This window comes from Spermophilus citellus (assembly GCF_964194105.1).
Source record: "Spermophilus citellus genome assembly, chromosome: 3".
In the NCBI taxonomy this organism is placed as follows: domain Eukaryota; kingdom Metazoa; phylum Chordata; class Mammalia; order Rodentia; family Sciuridae; genus Spermophilus; species Spermophilus citellus.
Window position 1 is genome coordinate 158,310,428 of NC_138184.1, and position 20,863 is coordinate 158,331,290.

At 36.1% G+C, this 20,863-nt stretch overlaps 2 protein-coding genes across 2 annotated transcripts; both read right to left on the bottom strand.

The window, feature by feature from the left end:
* IFRD1 (interferon related developmental regulator 1) lies at nucleotides 1-19,912 on the bottom strand. The gene is made up of 12 exons (XM_081284582.1): nucleotides 19,764-19,912; nucleotides 16,025-16,129; nucleotides 15,793-15,877; nucleotides 14,995-15,119; nucleotides 13,201-13,358; nucleotides 11,352-11,402; nucleotides 11,090-11,268; nucleotides 10,895-11,003; nucleotides 6,855-6,989; nucleotides 3,066-3,194; nucleotides 2,602-2,697; nucleotides 1-885 (listed from the first exon to the last, which is right to left on the bottom strand). Exons 1-12 carry the CDS (start codon nucleotides 19,849-19,851, stop codon nucleotides 796-798), a joined length of 1,350 nt encoding a protein of 449 aa, XP_081140708.1. The 5' UTR covers nucleotides 19,852-19,912; the 3' UTR covers nucleotides 1-795.
* On the bottom strand, nucleotides 19,895-20,286 carry LOC308643995 (uncharacterized protein; the record flags this gene model as incomplete). Its single annotated transcript, XM_081284584.1, has 1 exon — nucleotides 19,895-20,286. Exon 1 carries the CDS (start codon nucleotides 20,051-20,053, stop codon nucleotides 19,895-19,897), a length of 159 nt encoding a protein of 52 aa, XP_081140710.1. The 5' UTR covers nucleotides 20,054-20,286.
* Nucleotides 20,287-20,863: the final 577 nt, after the last annotated feature.

Sequence of the window (20,863 nt, forward strand, 5' to 3'; positions counted from 1 at the left end):
CATACTAATATTTTCAAATACAGAAATAAAACTTTGTCTCACTCCCTTCCTACCTGGCTTGAGTAACTTAAACTTTGCCTCAAAGCTGTAAGTAATGTTTCTGTTAGTAAAAAAGAAGCGCTTTCAGTGTGCAAACATCTTTATTTATTTCAAAGTAAAAAGAACAAGGTTTCATACAGCAAAATAGTGTTACTGCTCTCAGAGGTTATTTCTGACATAGGCTAATTAATACACTATGAATCCTAAACAGCTGAAATGAATGGCCTATAAGTGCAGCATTTGTAAAGTCTCATGGTATAATACCTTTAGTTGATCCCAGTGACAAAATGAAAATTAAAAAGCTACAATTCATTTAAAATTCAAACCACAGCAGCTTTTCCAGAGGAACTAGCTCCCAAAAATTGTATCAGAAACTTATATTTAAGAGATTAAGTTAAGAACTTGTAGGTACACACCATTATAATCAGTCAGTATTTTTGACAACAGTGTAAGACATTAAACCTTGTCTAACTTTTTGCATCTTGAAATCAAGTGAAATACCATCCTTTTGTTCTTTTCATGAATAGAATGTGACCAAACATTACGAACACTTTATTCATGTTTACTGATGATATTTACAGAGAATATTCAAATAATCAGAAATCATCATTTACAATACTATACATTAAATTATGAGGAATATAACCCACCCTTACTATAAAAATTATCTAAGTTGACCCAAGATAGTTCATGTACATTAGAAATAGCTAAAAATTAAAAAAAAAAATTAGAAAATATTTGGCAAGTGCTAGAAATCTAGAAGAATTCTCCAACATCTGTTCTCTTATCTCGACATTTGCTTCGTGCTTTTGTTCGAGCTTTGAAAGCTGCAGAATTGTATAAATGCTGAAATGAAGAACAGGAAAATACATGTGAATCAATAAAACTTAATAAAATATTCTTAAAGATGGGGGGAAAGGGCAAATCATAAAGGAAAGAAATGAACTTATCTGACCCTATTAATATTTTAAATGTTTACAAACAAGAAGAGTAAATGAGAAAATTAACAATTTATGGCTACTCCATATTTAGAAAATTATTAACCCACTTTGTAAACTACCAAGTAAATTCCAATCAAAAAGTAAACAATGGCATCAATTAGTCTGATCAAGAAAAAGATGAATCATGTCTAATGTGAAGAAGTCCTACTACCCACTTGTCAATTAAGAAAGAAAGAAAGTGTCATTTTAATACCTATTAAATTAACAAATTTTTAAAATTATAAAACCCAAAGCTGTCAAATCTGTGTGGTGCATGCCTTCATTCACTACTCTATGTGAATATTTATAACAGCTCTATTCACAAAGGCTGAAAGGGGTTAAAAGCCTAAATAAACTGATAAATGGAAAAGCAAACCAAGGCATATCCATATAATAGAATATTATTCAACCAAAAAAAGGGAGTGAAATTCTTTTTTCTTTTTTTGGTACCAGCATTAAACCCAAGGGTGCTTAACTACTGAGCCACATCCCCAAAACTTTTTTACATTTCATTTAGAGGCAGGGTCTTGCTGAGTTTCTTAGGGCCTCACTAAATTGCTGAGGCTGGCTTTGAACTGATGATCCTCCTGCCTCAGCCTCCCAAGCTATTGAGATTATAGGTGTGCCACCACCACGCCAGGCATAAAATTCTGATACATGCCACAATATGGATGAACTTTGACAACATTATGTCAAGTGAAAACAGCCAGACACAAAAGATCACATTGTATCCTTCCATGAATATGAAAAATCCAGAACAGGTAATTGCAGAGACAGGACAGATTAGAGCTTGCCAGTGTCTAAGGGAAAAGCCAGATATAGAATGGCTGGCTGCCTACAGGTGAAAGGTTTTCTTTTGAGGTCATGGAAATATTTAAATGCGACTGAATTGCACACTTAAAACAATCTACATTGATTAAACAAACAAACAAACAACAACAACAAAAATACAATTAAAAGATTTTTGAAATGTTAACAACAACAACAACAAAAATACAATTAAAAGATTTTTGAAATGTTAAAAGTGAGTGAGTGGGAGGTGTGGTGGGGATGCCTATAAACCCGGCAACTAGGGAGGCTGAAGCAAGAGGATCCAAAGTTCCAGGACAGCATCAGCACCTTCGCAGGGCCTATGCAACTCAGTGAGACCCTGTCTCAAAATAAAAAATAAAAAGGGCTGAGGATGTAGCTCAATGGTAAATTGTCCCTGTGTTAAAAAAAAAAAAAAAAAGTGAAAATAACATGAGTCACTATTTGATGGTACAAACTCCCAAGTAGTTTTCCTCATTTGTAAAATGAATCTAGTACCAAGTAAGCTATTACCTTATACAAAGGAAATATGTGTAAATACTCATTTCTATGTTATGGTAGTAGGTAAAAAAATTTTATTAAAACCCCTACACTCTAAATGCAATAAAGCTTCCACACTTTTAGTACAGTTATTGTGTGTGCAACATTATGAAAAACTAAAATTTCCATTTAGCAGTAGACACAGTTCTCCTGTCATCAGGCAGAATCAAATCTTTAGATTCAGTTTTCTTTGGTGTATTTTAATTCTATTAAAAATAAAAACAAAACATACCCTTTCAAAACGAGAAATCTTCATTGTTTTAAGTGTTGCAGCATCAAGCAGCACTGGGGGTCCAAGTTCAAATACATTGCGAAGGAATTCATTTGACTTGTATAAGAAAAAGAGATAAGGCTCAATATTAAATATCACAACTCTTTCACTACTAAACAAATCTGATTAATAGAAGTTATGTGGGACCTATACTTTTTTTCTGTTTCTCAATAAAAAGGTAAATTATTTTCCATGCCTTGAATCCAAGAGATCTAAGTGAAGCTATTTGCTTTCATAAAAAGTTATCAGTAACATTCCGGACTTATACAAAAATTATTTCAGATGTATTCCATTTTACTTTCAAAAGTAAATTTACTTTTTTCTAACACGTGAAAGCTTTCTGGATATTCGATTAACTTCAAAGAGATCTACATTCAAAGCAGCTCCCTAATTTATAAGTAAATATGTAGAAAGGTATCACTCACCTGCAAGTGGTATTGCATTCCTGATCCAAGAACCTCCTTAAAGGTGTCATAGGTGTGTTTCTTGACCCAGCTATCAATATACATGCGTTCAGGACCAAATTTAACAGTTTCCGTTGGAAAATCCCGTTCCTAGCCAAAAGAAGAGGCAAATCATCACCAGCACTAAAAATGGCCCAAAGACATATTATATAAACACAATTTCTAAACAGACAAGATACATGCTGAGATACTTGAGCAATATTTTAAACTGATACTTCCATATCTGAGATGTGAACAGACTAAGAATTACTATCCTGGGTTAGGGTACAGAATTTGTCTAACTATGTAGATTTAAAGATAAACAACAGAGTTAGAATAAATATTAATGACAAAACTGTACTGTGGAGAACACTTAAAATAATTTTGAAAGCACTCAATAAACTATGAAAAAAGCCCTAGACAACTCAGTAAGACCATGTCTCTAAATAAAATATAAAAAAGGGATGGGGATGTGGCTAAGTGGTTAAGTGCCCTTGGGTTCAATTCCTGGTACTGAAAAAGAAAAAAAAAAGAAACTAGAAAAGAGATCAAATGTTTGTAAGGGGTCCAAGAGAAGGGAAGAAGGCTGTTGAGTAATCTGAAAGACAAAAATGGCACAAGGCAAGTGGTGAACTGATGAGCAGAAGAGATCTAGGGAAAGAAGTAAAGATTAGGGTGGAAAGACCAAGCAAAAGAAGATCCAACAACCAGGAGGCTCCAATAGGTCTCAAACTAAGTTTATTAAGAAAACCAAAGGTAGCACCTGAGTGAGGTTAAGATTTCAGAAATGGAACTATTTTGCCAGGAGACCATTTCTAAGAGCCATGATGATATGGACCAAGAGAAAAGGAAACAAAGTCAATGGAACAAATATAAGATAGGGCTTTCCCGATGGATAATGTCACCCAGAAGGGCAACAGAACTTGGTAGAAGAAAACTGGCTACTTAATTTTTTAAAGAACTGTGAATATTTAAGAATAAGAATAACCAGAAATAGATCATCTGACTATCACAGGGAAAGGAAAAAGAAGGTGATGAAACTTGAGATCAACTGCCCACCCTACAGCTACCCAGGCCCCCCCTTCTCTCTCAGTAGACACAGAATACATAGTAGTAGAAAATAATGTGACTACTACACATGGACATACCATTCACTGCCTTGCAATTTCTGATTTAACCTCCTCGAGTCTGCTCCTTTGCCCGCAAAAAGAGGCTACCTATACCTATACCATGGTGAGAATTACTAGAGGGACAAGAGAAAACATGTCTGTAAGGCACATATAAGACTCTGGTTGCAATAACTAAAAAAGGTCACATTCTATTTCAACTTCTGTTTCAAAAAACACTGAGACACTAGGGAAGAATTCTTATTTCCCATCCACCCAACCTCTATAAATTCAGCTGCATCCTTATCTAGTCCTCTCTTCATCCTAAATGTAACAGACCCCACACACCTTTGCTCCTTAATTCAAGGTGAATCCCAATCTTTCTTTTATATTTTCAAATTTTCTCTATAACAAACTCTACATTCCAGCACTATAGCTATCAACTCTCTTCCTTTTTCTACTGCTTATGCATTTTAAAAGAACAGCTGGGATAGATATATTGACTCCACTTATTCACTCCCCATTTACTTTTTTTTTTTAATCCCCAGAACGGGGATTAAACCCAGGAGTGCTTTACCACTGAGCTACTACACCCCAGTCCTTTTCATTTAATTATTTTTTAAATTTTAAGACAGGGCCTTGTTAACTTGCTGAGGCTGGCCTCAAACTTGCAATCCTCTCACCTCAGCCTCCCAAATTACTGCGATTACAGGCATGCACTACTGCACCCAGCTCTCCATTCACTTCTAGTTCACTTCAATCTGGCTTTTCTTCCACTGTACTAAAGCTGTACTTATAAAAGGTCACCAATGGCCAATTGACAGATCTATTTGAAACATTCACTCTCTCACTTGACATTTGGCCCTGCTGAAAAAGCAAAGCACAGTGTGTTTAAATTTTGGCTTTGCTACTTATTGTTCTTAATTCCCTTTTCCCTAAAAAGGAGATAGCTGTATTGCTTAAGAGTGAAACTAATAATGAAACTAAAATAATAAAACCTAATATGCTTACAGATTTAAGGAATACATGAGTTTCAAGAAAGGTTTTGAATAAAAAGAAATGGTGTGGTGGCCACTATCACAAGATGCTTAATTCTCTATGGCAGGTTCAGCAGCCTTTATTTGAAAGATCCATCAAGGAAGCAGGATCCTTTAGAAAAAACTAGATTCCAATGGAGGGGCAGGTGAGGATGGGGACGTAACACCTAGCAAGGAGGTTTGACAGGTAGATTGAAGGTACACTGAATGATAGCTACACTTGAAGCAGAAGCTAGAATAACAGGAAGCTCAATGGAAGAACAAAGGGGCTCAAATTCTTAGATGAAGAAGAAAGGTTAGGTATGGCCTAGAAGGGTAGAGGATAAGAATGGCTTCAAATTTTAGCAGGGCTGAGGTGACAATGCTAGTGTGTAAACTGAGATTTCAGAATAACAGGTGCTGAGTGCTATAGTGGCCTAAGCTGATCAAAAAGATGCCTGGCTGTCAACCCCTTACAATTGATTACTTAGAGTGAATACATCAAGACAGAAAATATGAAATCCAGAAAATCTAGGACACATCTTCATCTTATCTTTGAAGGTTACAGTATCACACACCCAAAAAAATCTAAATATAGAAGTAGTTTATAGTTATTTCTAAAATGATTTGTGTAATTTAGGGCCACTGCCACACTATAATAAAATCAATTTCAATTCTTAGCACTGATGTCTGCTCTATTTAGAGGATTTTATTTTTGTCTTTAGATTATAAAATCCAGAGTAAACATAACTTACTAGGAAGCAGTTACAGTCACCATAGCAGAATTATTTAGATCCCAGAGGATCTAATTTATATCTTAGGTTATACTTTATAAAAGGTAGATCAAAACGAAGAAAGTAGGATACATATGAGAATCACACTAACACATCAAAACTGGATCTGGGGTGCGGCCAGAGCATCTCTAGTTTAAATTCTCACTCTAAATTTTCATATGCTCATCAGGTTAAATGACTCTTTGATTATACATTTATTCTCCAAAAAAACCTGCCCTACCATATAACAATAATCTGAGAAATCTACTCTTTAAACACTTCTTAACATTTCTTATCTGGCCAACCAAAAATATTATAAGACTTTTGTTCTCTATAGTGAGACTGCCCTTATCCTACAGCTTGTTTTAATCATGCATTTAATCACTCTAATCCCTACAAGTTTCTACATCTATTTATTGGCAACATACATTGAAGCAAATTAGGACTACAGAAGAAATTAAGCATCATATAATTTTAAGTGGTCTTGGTAAGATGCTGGGTTTTGTTATTTCAGGTTTTAGTACCTACCCTTGCTACAGAGATCAAAAGGTCTTTGCTTTCAATTTTGGTGGTCCTAGGAGATAAACCCCGGGTCTTCCATATCCTAGGCAAGTGCTCTAACCACTGAGCTACACCTCCAGCCCCATTTTTTTTAAAATCTAAAAATAAAATACCTTTATACAACAGCATTAAATTTGCCTCTATAAGGGGAAAAAAAAATTCTTCACCTACTTATTAAAAACCTGCATGGTCTTAAATGCGGAAATTTTGAATGAATAACAAATTCAATCAACAAAATAATTCAATTGTAGAGTTTAGCCTGAAACAATTTAATTTTAAAGTAAATACCTATTACAAAGCATTTAAGAGGCCTACCTCTACTGCCCTCAGGACATCTCTGAAAACAGACCGCTGCTTTCTCTTGTCCACTTTGGCCCGGTGTTTATTTCCATCTGTAGCCAAAGCTCTAAGCATCTGTGTCAAAGACTCCATGTCTTCATAAAAAAAGTCCTGAAAAAGCAAAGCAATTTCATTTTACTTGTTTTTGTTTTTTAATTTTTACAAAGTTTCTTCTAGAGTTAACAAAAAATAGCCTACCTTTGAAAAACATCTAGTTATACAGAACACAAAAATGTAAGGGGTTAAAGATTTTGGTGCCCAGACGCATTTATATTATCATGCAAAATTTTAATCCAAAAATACTAATTACAGAAATGCTAATTACCACAAAAGAGTTAATGGTCCCCCCTTCCAAATGTATCCAGATGCATTCAACAAACACTAATTGTGCTCCCACTAATACAAGACATTACTGAGATTTTAAAATGTTCAGTGAAACACTTTTACACTAGTAGAGCTTCTACTCTTTGGCTACCCAACCCCAAATCACTCATTTCAGGGAAATACAATTATTCTTATTCCAAAGGTACAAGCTACTGGTACTGGTAATGCTCCCCCCCCCCCCAATATCTTTTTAGTTGTAGATGGACACAATACCTTTATTTTATTTGTTTAGCTTGAGCCACAATCCTGGCCCAATGGTAATGCTTTTTAAACTTCTTAATTTCTAAGCAATGAAGCATTCATATCAAGTACACAATTTAAGTGATTAAATTATTTAAGGCAAGAAGATACTTTAATCTCAGTCAGGGGAAACTACTAAGTACATTATTTGCTATTACCTAAAACTGATTAAGAATTTCCTGGTAACCCTGCTAATACATTCTAAGAAGTCTCTTTATTTGGTCCTTTTTTCTCAATTCCCTAACTCCATTTATGTGGGTGGGGTGGGGGTGTACAAAGGATCAAACTCAAGAGCTCACACATACTAGGCAAGCCCTCTACTCTGAGTTGTATCCTCTGCCCTCCCAACTCCATTTTATAACCACATTAAAAACTAAGACACACAATCACGGTGCACACACCTCTAATCCCAGCAACTGAGAATGTTGAGGCAGGAGGATCACAAGTTGGAGGCTAGTCTCAACTACTTAGTGAGCAGAAGTATGAAAGATTTGAAAAATCTATAAAGATGAATAAAAATCTAAGCAAATTCTATACATCATCTTAATTAATTCTAAGAACTAAGAACCACTGCCAGTGATTCTCAACTAGATATGCTTTTGACTCCCAAAGGACATTTGGCTGTTTGGAGACATTTTTAGTTGTCACAACTGGGGGAGAAGAGTGCTACTGGAATCTAGAGTACAGAGGCCAAGGATGATGCTAAACATCTTACAATGCACAAGACAGCCCCCAACACAAAAGTATCCAACACACACACACCAAACAACAAAAACCTTTTTTAGATGCTGAATCACTGAGTTCAATAAAATACTAAAAGATGGAAAAGAAATGTATACAATTTTAGGAAAAAAAAAATCTTCATAAAGTGCTTGGAAATCTGTGTATGTATGTATATATGTAGGTAATGTTACATTTTCCCTTCCTTTGTGTGTGTATACATATACATGTATACATATACGTATACATATATGTAACTCACACAGTAATTATTACATAGCAAGGTCAAAAGTCCTGGACTAGAATTTCAAATATACTACCCACTACACTAAGTTTTAAGAATTATAAATCTGTTTTATCATCTGTCAAAAGAGAATATCCACACTCCCACACATTGGTTACGGATTAAATAAGATAATAAAAATAAATTGTCAATAAATTCTGAAGCATTAACTATTATATCAGAATTCTACATTTAGAGGAATGTACATGGAACTTGTATTTTTCTAAAAACCTGTGAAGCACCTGGATGAGGCAGTTTAATCATATGTAAAGCATGTATTTTGCATTAAGTTTGAATCACAAGCATGTACCATTTACAACCTTGGGCATATTCATACTAGCCATCTGTGCCTCAGGTTCCTCTTATGTAAAATGCAAGGAATTAATGCTATCCACATTTCATAGGCATTTAATAAAGATTAAACAAAATATTAAAAGTATATAAAACAGTACATAAACATACATTAATCCCTAATGGCTTTCAACTTTATAAGACATAGCCTATTCAATCTAACATAATATAAATACAACAAAGTAGATGGCTGAAGATTATTATTTGTTACCTAAATAACAGCATAGCAAAATTAAATGATTTCAAAAGTTAAGTAGAATAAGGACAAGCTCTTTACCACAGAGTTACATTCCCTTGGATTAATTCATTTTCAATCATCCTGTAACTACCACCTCTACATATATAAAAAGCTTACATACTTAAAAATAATGGCAGACTTAGTTCTGTTTATAACAGCTTATTTTTGCCCTTGGACAAGGATTTAAGTCATATAAACACATTTGGATGAGTTCTCCTAGCTATCTATGATTTATTAAGTCAAAGATTAAGATATACAGTGGTAATACATTTACACAAATTTAAACAAATTGAACATGTATAATTTAAATTGCATTACAACTTTCCTTTTAAGATGCATTTAAAAGGTGAACATAAAAAATTAACATTTCTAGCCAGCAAAGGAATGTAAGATTAAAAATTGGGACATCTGGGTGTCTGTGCTTTGAGGTTAAGAAACCATTAACTAGCTCAATAAAACTGATGACTAAATTTGAGGCCAAGTTTTTACATAAGGAGAATCATTAACATTAACTTACTTCTCCTTCCTATCTCCTACCCTTAAAAGAAAAGTGGGACTACAGAAAAATTATGAGTAGACATTTTTAACATACAGGCCTAGAATGGAATGCAAAGGACTAAATAAACATGGCATACAATCCAGAACAATGTATCAATTGTATTTGAAATACGCACTGTTACAAAATTGCAGGAAAAAAAAATGCAGTTTGAAAATGAGGGATTTACTCCTCAGATTTAAAAAAGCATCTAGTGAAAGTAACTGAAGGTTAGAAATAGTATCTTCTATTTAGTTACCAATTTCCCATAAATATATGCATTTCCTTACTGGATCCTTATGTTTACTATCCTTATGAGAAGGATAAAAAAAATATCTATGGACTTGACGTACAGGCAGTAAAAGCTAGTCCTCTACCTTACTTTGTTATTTATTTATTTTTTAATGTGGTACACTAGGGACTGAACTCAGGGACATGAATCATCCCCAGTTTCTTTTTTTAATTTTAAGACATGGTCTTGCCAAGGCTGACCTCAAACCTGTGATCCTCCTGCTTCAGTCTCCTGGCCACTGCACCCAGCTGGCATACAACAGCACGTTATCTGAACCATGTATCTAAGAAAAAATTCCCCCTCCTGTAGTTAAGATCTGATGCATTCCTTTCTTCAGCAATCCTTAGACTAGAAATTACAAACTAGAGTCCAGTTTGCCTGAGACAATGGGTTTCCTAGAACACAGGACTTTCAATGCTAAACCCAAAAAGGTTCCAAGCAAACTGGGGTAGCTTATCAAACTAAAACAAACTCAATTACCTCTGAGAGCCAAGCCATGGTAACTAACATCCATGAGTAGAAAATGGATAGGGAAGGCACATGTACCACTCTAAAAAGGCGATGTTAAATGACAATGATTAAAGTCATCTCATCCCAAACCTCTGTTAACCTAATACTTCACTCATTTGATATTTATTATAAAGCATCACATGATTAAGTTACCTTAATATGTTAGGTATTGGAGAAATCCAAACATCTCCATTAAAATTATACAACTTTCTCAGTGAATACATCATCCCCCTATACTTCAATTCAACAGATAGTAAAATTCAAGTATATACTCAAATATTGCTCTACCAAACTCCTATTGGTTTATGCTCTCAGAAGTATCATCGTGCTAAGAAGCAGCACAATCACAAGGTTCTCACTAAGCAATCCTGTAAATTTATCATCCAGCTCTTAATTGTGATGGTAATATTGGAATAACAATCCTTGTGGCACAAGCTTTTTCCTCTGCCAATTAGGTACTTACACTCTCCATTCCTCTGGCCAATTCAAAAAGAAGTGCCAAAGATTCGCCAGCAGCTATTCTCATGTTTACATCATCACAAGAAAGGAGGCTTGGAAGTTTATGGAAATGCCTAAAAAATAGTTAGTCATTACAATGTGAATGCGACAGTTATGTCGACTAAATGTTTTTACAAAATATGAAACTAAAAACACATACATCTCCAGCTTTTTCTTTACTTCATTGATTGGGCATATAGTCAGTAATAATGTCCATGCGAGAAGTGAGCTGATATGAAGCACTGTGTTTGGGGTGCTGCAAATAACATTACTGTCTTTCTCCTTGAGATAGGACTTGGTGAAGATATTTTCCAAACATTCCAGAGTTGAATACAGCTCCTAATGAATAAGAATATGACATAAAGTAACCATCATAAATTAGAAATAATCATATGTAACTGAAGTCAAAGTTTTCTACTTACAGTAATATCATCTGTGGCAATAAAACTGCAAACACCAAAGGAAGTTGCACACTGAAATTAAAAAAAATATAATAGATCAATGCTTAGCTTTCTTATTAATTCTACATGCACTTTTGTAATTCAGTATGAAAATTTTCTCAACTACCTGACTCTACGACATCCTAAGGACAGTATATGCACGAAGCAGGGGAAAAGAATACTAGACCAAGAGTCAAAGGAAGTGCACTTTAGTTCATGCTCCGCTACCAAACTCCATACAACTTTAGGAAAGTGATTGTTTCTCTTGGTTCTTTTATTAATTCATAAAATTGAAGGGTGATGAATGTATTCATTAAAAAAAAAAATTTAGATGTTGATGAACCTTTATTTTATTCATTTATTTATATTCAGTACTGAGAATCAAACCCAGTGCCTCACACATGCTAAGCAAGCACTCTACCACTGAGCCACAACCCCAGGCCCTAATTTCTAAATCCACTCTAGTCCCACAGTCTATGATTTAACTTATGCGAGTGAAGCGTTTGAAGGGGTGAACTAACTATTCCCATTGTTTCCTTATTGTATGCAGTATAGGTGTCTAGCAGATCATTTCAACCTTTAACTTTAACTTAAAGATGGAGCTGAAACTTGGACATTTGCTATAAACAAGCCCACTCTATTAAGGACCTTTTGTATTAAGACTGTTACTGGTTTTTTACATTTTTAAAACTACCTAGATTCATTGTTGGTTTTTTTTTGGTAGTTGTAGATGGACAGATGCCATTTATTTGTTTATTTTTATGTAGTGCTAAGGCTCGAACCCAGTGCCTCATACTTGCCAAGCAAGTGCTCTGCCTCTGAGCGACAACCCCAGGCCTTCATTGGTTTTTATAAAGACTCCACTATGAAAACTTGTAGAACGAAGCTACTTCCAAGAAATAAGCACTCAGGAGTAGAAATCTCATAAAACTTAAATAATTTCCAAATTATTAAAAAGTATCAAACAATTAAGCTGGGCATGCTGGCACATGTCTATAATTCCAGCGGCTCAGGAGGCTGAGATAGGAGGATCACAAATTCAAAGCTAACCTCAGCAAAAGTAAGGCACACTAAGCAACTCAATGAGACCCTGTCTCCAAATTACAAAAATTGGGCTGGAGATGTGACTCAGTGGTCTAATGCCCCTGAGTTCAATTCCCGGTTCCACCCTCCCCAAGAAAGTATCCAAACAATTAGAAAATCAAAGCTTTCTCAAACTTCAAAACAGATAAATATTTCACAGGCCAGAGTTTCAGAGATTGCTATGCCTACCCATATTCATCTTTTTCAAAAGAACTTACTTAGGACATAGCAATCAGAAAGAAAAAAAAAAATAACATTGTTAGTAATAAAAAATAACTACCCAATTAAAGAGTCCAGATCATTTCTTTAAGTGCCAATCAAAATTATTCTATAATAACCCTAAATAACTCAATATAATATTTATCTATATTATGATCTTCAATTTCAAAGATGTAGGAATTTGTTTTATATCGAATGCTCTTCAAAGTGTCAGAAAGTTAAAGAAAACAACCATCATACTGAGTTTGTGTTCACTAAAATGGACAAATGAGAATAAAACATTAACAAAAATCTACTGTTTATGTCTGGGCATCAAGCCTAGATAGATCTGTAAACTTATTAAAAATCTTTTTTTTTTTTTTTTAAAGAGAGTGTGAGAGAGAATTAATATTTATTTTTTAGTTCTCGGCAGACACAACATCTTTGTTGGTATGTGGTGCTGAGGATCGAACCCGGGCTGCACGCATGCCAGGCGAGCGCGCTACCGCTTGAGCCACATCCCCAGCCCTATTAAAAATCTTATACTTACAGCTTGCCTAGCCTGGATACTAGCTGTCCCGTCACAAATTATTTTCTTTAGGACTGGTCCAAGAGTTTTTAAAATCTCTTCACTTTCAATTCCAGGGCCTAACTGAATACAAAGAACAGAAGCAAGCGCTGCAGCTGCCCGCTGCTCGTCACTCTTCCCTACAAAAGAAGCCAAAATACAACCATAACTAATTATTTTCAACAGACTAACTTATTAAGATAGTAATTCCCAAATTTTTTCAAATACAAAATGGCATCTACCATTTATGAAACCCTTCCTACACTTCAGGCTTTGACATAAGGTATAAATTCAGTGAGGCCACAGTGGTGAATCTTAAGAAACAGACCTCACTCAAATCCTAGACCAGCCACTAACTATTCAAATGATCTTCACTTAGTTATAGATGATTTTCCTCATCTGTAAAATGAAGATAAGTAATGCCGTTAAGGGAGTATTACATTGGTTCAACAAAATAACATGTTTCATGTCAATTTCTGCCTTCTAACTCCATAAGATATTCATAATGAACCTTGTTCAAGCAATCCTTGAATTAATCTCCAAGCATTTCATATATACACAGCCCAAGAGGTAATCCTTCAGATTTCCCTTCAAAATTTTTTTTGAACGAATAAGGGATTAAAAATAGAAACCACATTCATATATAAACGATTTTTTTTGAGAACCATATGCACAAAAGGGTGTAAGCAATAGAAATCTATTACGTTGCAAATTAAAAATCTATAATGTGCAGGCCTCAATGGAATTTTTAAACTCAGCTAGTCCAACTACCATTACGAGACAGTTTTAATGCAAAGTATATTTTTAAAAGCCACTGCGTACACTGGATGCTGTGGCACACATGCTCAGTTCAATCCTTAGGGCCATACATGCAAAAAAAAAAAAAAAAAGCTACTGTGTTATCTCAAATACAGTTGGCTCTGCTATCAGCTATACCACTAAAAATTTATGGGCTTAAGAGCTGTCTGGCTTTCCCAATGCTTTTCCTTATTCTGTATAATGAGAGGGTGAAATCAATCAAGGGTTTCATTGATGACAAAGCTTCCATCTTGAAGCAAAATGAGAAAAATAAGAACATAAAGTTCATTCACTTTAAAGAAATATGTGCTTTCTACATTTTTGGTGCTATAAGTATTTTGCTAAAAAAATAATGATAGAAGGTAATTATCTTTATAATGTGCTTGGCAAGATATGTGAATTGGCAGATAATTATCTAATTTTGTGGTTTCTAAAACTGAAAAGTCTGGTAATAATAAGCTGAATCTTTAAGGTCTCTCTTTATCCTTAGAAGCTCTATCATTGAAACAATATAAATTCCAGAATTCTAGAACTACAAAGTTCTAGAAGGCAAACATTCCAAGGGATATCTTAAAAAGTGATATCTTCTACAAGTACAATGGATATTCTAAATAAATGCAAGGGAAAATGAGCTAGATGACATAATATTTGTGCAAATTAGAAAATGAAGTAGGAGGTCTTTTGAAATAATACTTCATCTTTACATCTGATACACACTTTCAAGATTTCTATATCTAACCAGAGAGTAGCAATCACCTCTTAGGATAGAACCAAAGATGACAATCCAACCCAATCCTTCCATGTTTGTTACATAAATAAAAACAAAAGTTTCTAACAAATCTCATTCTCAGTTATAACAAGCATGCAATATTCCTTGACTATCATAAAGACTAAACTAGAATTGCTAATGTCATTGCAAAGAAGACAGCAAATTCATCATTAATTCTGCGCCACTTACTAAAAAATAAGGGTGATTACCTTTTTTTAGACAGCGTTCAATGCTATCAGTTAAAGTCATTCTTCTTTCCAGAATAAATTCATAAAACATTTTTGAAGCCAGTACATTTTTAATACCTTCAAGAGCTGCCTGCCTTGTCTTCACACTATTTAAAACAAGAAAGATCTAGTTGAGAATGTTGCCACTAGACTATGTTTAAATCTAAATTATCTTCAAGTCCTAAACATTTTTCAGTAATTTTCATATATAACTTACCTTAATACATAAAAGATTTTTAAGCTGCTTATATCAGAACATTTTTCTGTTTTTTAGTTTGATAGGCAGAACTCTGAGTGAATAATATTTCACAGTCTCAATGTATGATTTCTCCAGTATTATAGTAAGTTTACATTTTTAACACTACAATGTTTGCATCTTCTGGGCTTTACAATTCCATCCCTTAGTAAGTTCTATAATTACTATAAAGAAAACAACACAGCTTTGATATTTTTCATGTCCATACCAAAATCAGTGGACAGACAGCTTAAAGCAAAGTTTAATTGTCATCTCTAATTGAAGATTAACTTTAATTCAATAAATCTATTTCCACTGTAACAAAATACAGTTACATATATGCTAGAATAATGACCAATTCAAACTGATCTAAATCCTAGTGTCAAGTTACTACCCACATTAATAGACTAAAGGAACAAAAAACATTAATTCCTCCAAAGTAAACAAAAAAGCATCAGAAAAACATTGCTGTATCACAGAACTGCCCAAATTATAAGGTGGCTGATCAGAATCACCCAGAATGGAGAGTTTTTAGTATTTCCTACCTCTTATCCAGGGTCAGGTCAATTAATCCCTTTAACTTGTACTCTAAGTCTTCCTGAGTTCCTTCCTCATCAAGGACTTCTGGCCCTAAGGAATAATTATAAACCATCAATGTAATTTTAAGAAGGGAAAAAGCAGATAGAGGAACAAGTATAATATACTTTAGCTATAAGAATTCCTTCACCTAAAACAACTTTTTATCTCAAATTGGAAGATTATATTTAAAATTCATACCATCTTCAGCAAAACTGGAAGGATCACTGTAACCACTGCAATGGCTCATTGTTTCAATTGATGCATCCTCATCACTAAAAGGTTGAACATTTCGATGCTGACCACCTATTAGATAAAAGAAAAAAGATGATTTTGTTGCTATATATGCAAACATTTAGGCTACATTTTATGTTAAATTAGAGGTAAGGTAAGGTAGTTTTAAAGATAATTTGAATTAAAAGGAGGGAGAGAAAGGGCTTCAAATAGAAACTTTACTATTTCATATGTCATAAAAGCTTGTTAAATTAAGGTTCCAATATACTCAAGTTTAAAAATATCCATGCTATTAATACAAAAAAAAAAAACTTTTTAAAAACTAGAATATTTCTTTCAGTATCATCAACTTATGGAACACATTCATGATAACTTAGGAATTTCATATTAATAAAAAAACTAGCTACTGGCCAAATTATATTATTATATTGTGTGAGCATATGAATAAGTAATAACAAATTCCATCGTTATATGTAACAATGCACCATTAAAAATATTTGATGGAATAAAGGTTACTCAGTTATACATTATACTGAACACTGAATGAGCTACAAATTCTACCAAGAGTGCCTTCAAATCACCTGATTTACCTAAGCCCTATTTCTCTTAGTTGGGAAATCAAAGACTATACCAAATATCACAAAGACCCTACATTCAAAAAGTTCATATTATTTACTACCTTATTTTTTAAATCCTGTAAGTTAAACTGAGTTATTTTTCTTTTAAATAGGGCATGTCATTATTTCTTTTTAATCAAAACAGAGAACTTAGCAGATTTTTAAATTAACATAGCAAGTAGCCTTCCAATTTTCTTGCTTATTGCCAAAGTAGTAAAGCATAAAGAATAATGAAACCAAGATCCTAAAATTTCACAATCACCGTGCTTAAAATAGAAGTAAACAAAGATCTATGATGCTGTACTCTATTTCTGGATCCATCTTCATTGTCTTCATGACTAAAAATCATGGCAACAGTTGAGTGTCATCTGATTAATTTTACAACTCACAAGTCAATTTACATATTTAATTTTTCATATTCAGCCATTTTTAAGAGTAGTTTAATAACTTCTCTTGACTATATAGTCAGTTTCCATTTCCCTTTTTTTCCCAAAGTCAAGGGAAAGAGGGATTAGGAGAAGAAAACAAAAAAGAAACAAACAAACAAAAAACAAGGGGAAAAACCCTGCATGAATGCCTGATATCTGGGTCAAACTTTGTGAGTTTGACAAACTCACAAACTCACCTATTAATGAAGTGGCACTGTAGATACATAAAATCCTTATTTCCACAGGATTTATTATGATTTTTTTTTTTCCTTTCTGAAAATTGCTCCCTTCAGAGCTTGTCCAGTATGCACAAGGCCCTGGGTTCTATATCTAGTTACCACAACAAAATGCTCTCTTTAAATCACCACAAGTTGGGCCTGGGATGTGGCTCAGCGGTAGAACGCTAGCTTAGCACATGAGGCGCCCTGGATTCAATCCTCAGCACCACATAAAAATAAATGAATGGAATGAAGGTATTGTGTCTAACTACAACTAAGAAAAATTAAAATATATATATATATATATATATATATATATATATATATATTTTTTTTTTTTTTTAATCACCATAAGTGGGCATACTTGTATTAGATTTTCTTAGCTTTTTGGAACTTTCCAGTCTCAATGGAAAGTTCATTAAAGTGATAAAGAGAAGTTGGTCATCTATTTGGCTATATAATGGAGACATCATTTAAATCTCATTCATCTACATATTATTTTAAAAATTAGTAAGTTAAGTGGTTTTCAAGTTTGTGAAATTTCCACCTCTTCTACTCAACGATTACTTGCTTATTATTTATCAAATAGGCAAAACATTCCATGAGATCAAGTTAAAAAAAGCCAATCTCATACCCACCCCTCCCCCAGTCCTACTCACAAGAGAAAACCAGAGTTAATAAGTTCTAATGTAAACATCCAAAAACTTGGGAAGCATGTAATTTTATAGACTATTCAAAGAATTACTTTCTATTTGCCAGTATGTGCTAAAAATTAAAAGAGTTTTAAATGTTTGTATTGTATATACTAAAATACAGTGTTTAAATGAACCTTTTCTGCTAAAAAGGCGGGCTGTGATAAGGCTGACAGGTCACAAGTCATCCTTGAGGCAAAATATTAAAGGCAATTCCCCTACAGCCATCAGACACCTCTACAGTTAAGTACTGAACAAGGAAGGAAAGAGGTATGCCAGGAAGCTTCAAAAGGGAATGTTTGCGATTCATAAAGACCACTATACTAATTTCCAAACAACTTCAGTTTGCTTGCTGCTTCTCATTACTTCCATTTCATCAACACGCACAAAAAATAAAATTATGGTCTTCTAGGCAGAATTGAAATGTGTATTTCAAATAAGGAACACTGAAACAGAGGATAAAATGTATCCTCAGCTGGCCCAAAGCAGCTTGATAAAGAATAAATTTCACCAAAACGGAGAGCTTTCAATCAGGATAGCAACATAAAGAAGGAATGAATTTGTAATCATCCATTTCCAATGTCAATTATTAAGTGTATAATACATGATCATAAGTGTTCAGGCTGCCATACAGTTTCCAATAATCTGTAACAAGATAACTGGTATATTTACTATTTAATCAAAGATATCATTCTGAGGATCAGAAAGAGTGGCAACTGTGTCAACAAATACCCAATGGCTAATATTAGCTGGATGATCTCCGAGGATATCCCAATATTCAACTCCATAATTTTAACAATTACTAAATGAGATGACTGTGTTCAGTTTTAGACTACTTTAATTGAGATTAGTGTGGTGTCTTGTAGGACTGACTTTCCGGTTGGAATTTTTTCTTAACCGTATTATAAGTAAATACAGTTAACACCTACCCATTAGGAAAAGCTTCTACTTTGCAGTAAGGGCCCCAAAACCCTAAACTTTTCGCCAACTGCAAACTGAGTTCCTTGCCACCTGATTCACTGCAGAAAACCCACAGAATGCAGCACTAAAGGTGAACGCGGTTTCTGCCTGGGGGAATAGGAGGTCGCCTCAACTAGCCGCAGTGTGGCAGGGGCGCGTGACTTCTGCAGGTGCCAGTACTGAGCAAGGTCCCAACCAAAGGTGGGGCGGTGGCCGCATCCTCCGACGTCTCCGCCCCGCCAGGTGAAACACGCAGGATGCGCTGCAAGGCAGCAGAATGGAAGCCACTCGCGCGCCTCTGCGTCATCCCGGCCGCATAGCGTAAGGTCCAGGCCGCGTGACGCAGGACAGGGTCCAAACCCGCCAGACGTTTGGCACTCCTCAGAACTCCATGTTGAAGCTGGGATTCACAGGCGGCCGGTGACAGCACGGGCGCAACTCCACCTCTACCCCGCTCTTGGTCATCTAGGGCTAACTAGCAGTAGTCTCTGGGGACAGCTCCTTTCCCACGCAACTCGAGAGCACCTTCATCCCGGCACACACTCAAGCCCAAGGGCCCTTTCCTCCCTGTCCTAGCGGCCGGTGCCCGAAGTGTGATTCGCACGCCGGAACCAAATCGCGCGAGGCACGGCGCCCAGGGCACGCTGGGAACTGTAGTTTGCCAGCCACACCACGCGCCTGGGAGGCGCAAACGTCCGAATGAAGACGGAACTACAACTCCCACTCGCCCCGGGCTGGGAGCCTCGCCAACCCGGCCGGCACCAGGCCGCCGTGGCGGGGATGCCCCTTACCTGCCGTTGCTGCAGCTGCCCCTGAGCCGCCGCCACCACCGCCACTGCCACCGCGGTGGGGAGTGTTCCGCTTCTTATTCTTCGGCATCGTGGGACGCCCGGTGCCGTCTAAACTCGGAGTTTAGCGAGGATCAGCCGATGGAGCTGCACTTTCTACTCGTACGTCTGTGAGGCGGGCGGCTGAGAGGCGAGTCTTCGGCTAACAACAGAGGCGAGACGCGGCGGGGGTAAAAATGGGCGGTGGCGGCAGCAGAAATCCCCGTGAAGAGCTGTGATCGGAAACGATACATGTTTCTCTCTAGCGCGGGAGCTAAGGCGGGGCGGCCGAGACCACGACGCCTTAAGTAGCCAGACGACCGCCTGTCGTCACCATATGTGGGCGGGACTCGAACTCTCACTAGCCAATCCCTTCAGATCTCCCCACTAGCGTCCACTTGGGCGGCGCATGGAACCTGACTCCCAATCCCATGCGGCAAGTCTTAGTTCCGCGCCCAGAGAGTGAGTCTTAGCGGCCGCGCGGAATTTAGGGAAATGTAGTAGGCCCGGGGGTGGGGCCTCCGGCTCCGCCCAGCTGCCCCCAAGGGGCTTTTCTGCTTTCTTGCTTCGCTGGGTGTGACCCCGCCTGTGCTTGGCGCACGCCTGCGTTGGTATTAACTAATGTGGTCATGCTGGTGATCCATCCCGCAAGTATGCTTGGTAATGAGAGCCGCCTTCCGACTGGGAGCTACGCAATCACTTGTGCTACTCTTTCTTGGCCACTCTAGTTCTTTTCTTTAACCTTACCCCTGCTTCGCAGGGATCTCTGCCCAAGCACAACCATATGTCTCTTTGAGAACTTTTCTGTGATAGTGTTTGGATTAGTTTTAACAATCATCAATACCTACATTTGAACTGTGGTTCAGGAATACGTCTCCACCCACACATACGCCCCCCCCCCCCACCCCAGTATGCTTTTGTCCACTTTAGTTTTGTCATTTCGGGTATATGTCATATTCTAGACTTAAAATACCTGGTAATTTGGTGTCAGATCTCCATATAAGAATTTGCCCTTGACAGTTCTTCCTGCCAGTTAGAAGGTCAGTTTGGGATAAGAGCTTCCG

Excerpts from the sequence above, each read along its gene's own strand:
- IFRD1 (XM_081284582.1), bottom strand. The coding sequence starts at position 19,851 with ATGCCGAAGAATAAGAAGCGGAACACTCCCCACCGCGGTGGCAGTGGC. Across the intron at positions 16,130-19,763 it reads GGCAGCTGCAGCAACGGCAG|GTGGTCAGCATCGAAATGTT; the intron begins GTAAGGGGCATC and ends TTTATCTAATAG. Across the intron at positions 11,004-11,089 it reads GTAAAGAAAAAGCTGGAGAT|GCATTTCCATAAACTTCCAA; the intron begins GTATGTGTTTTT and ends ACTATTTTTTAG.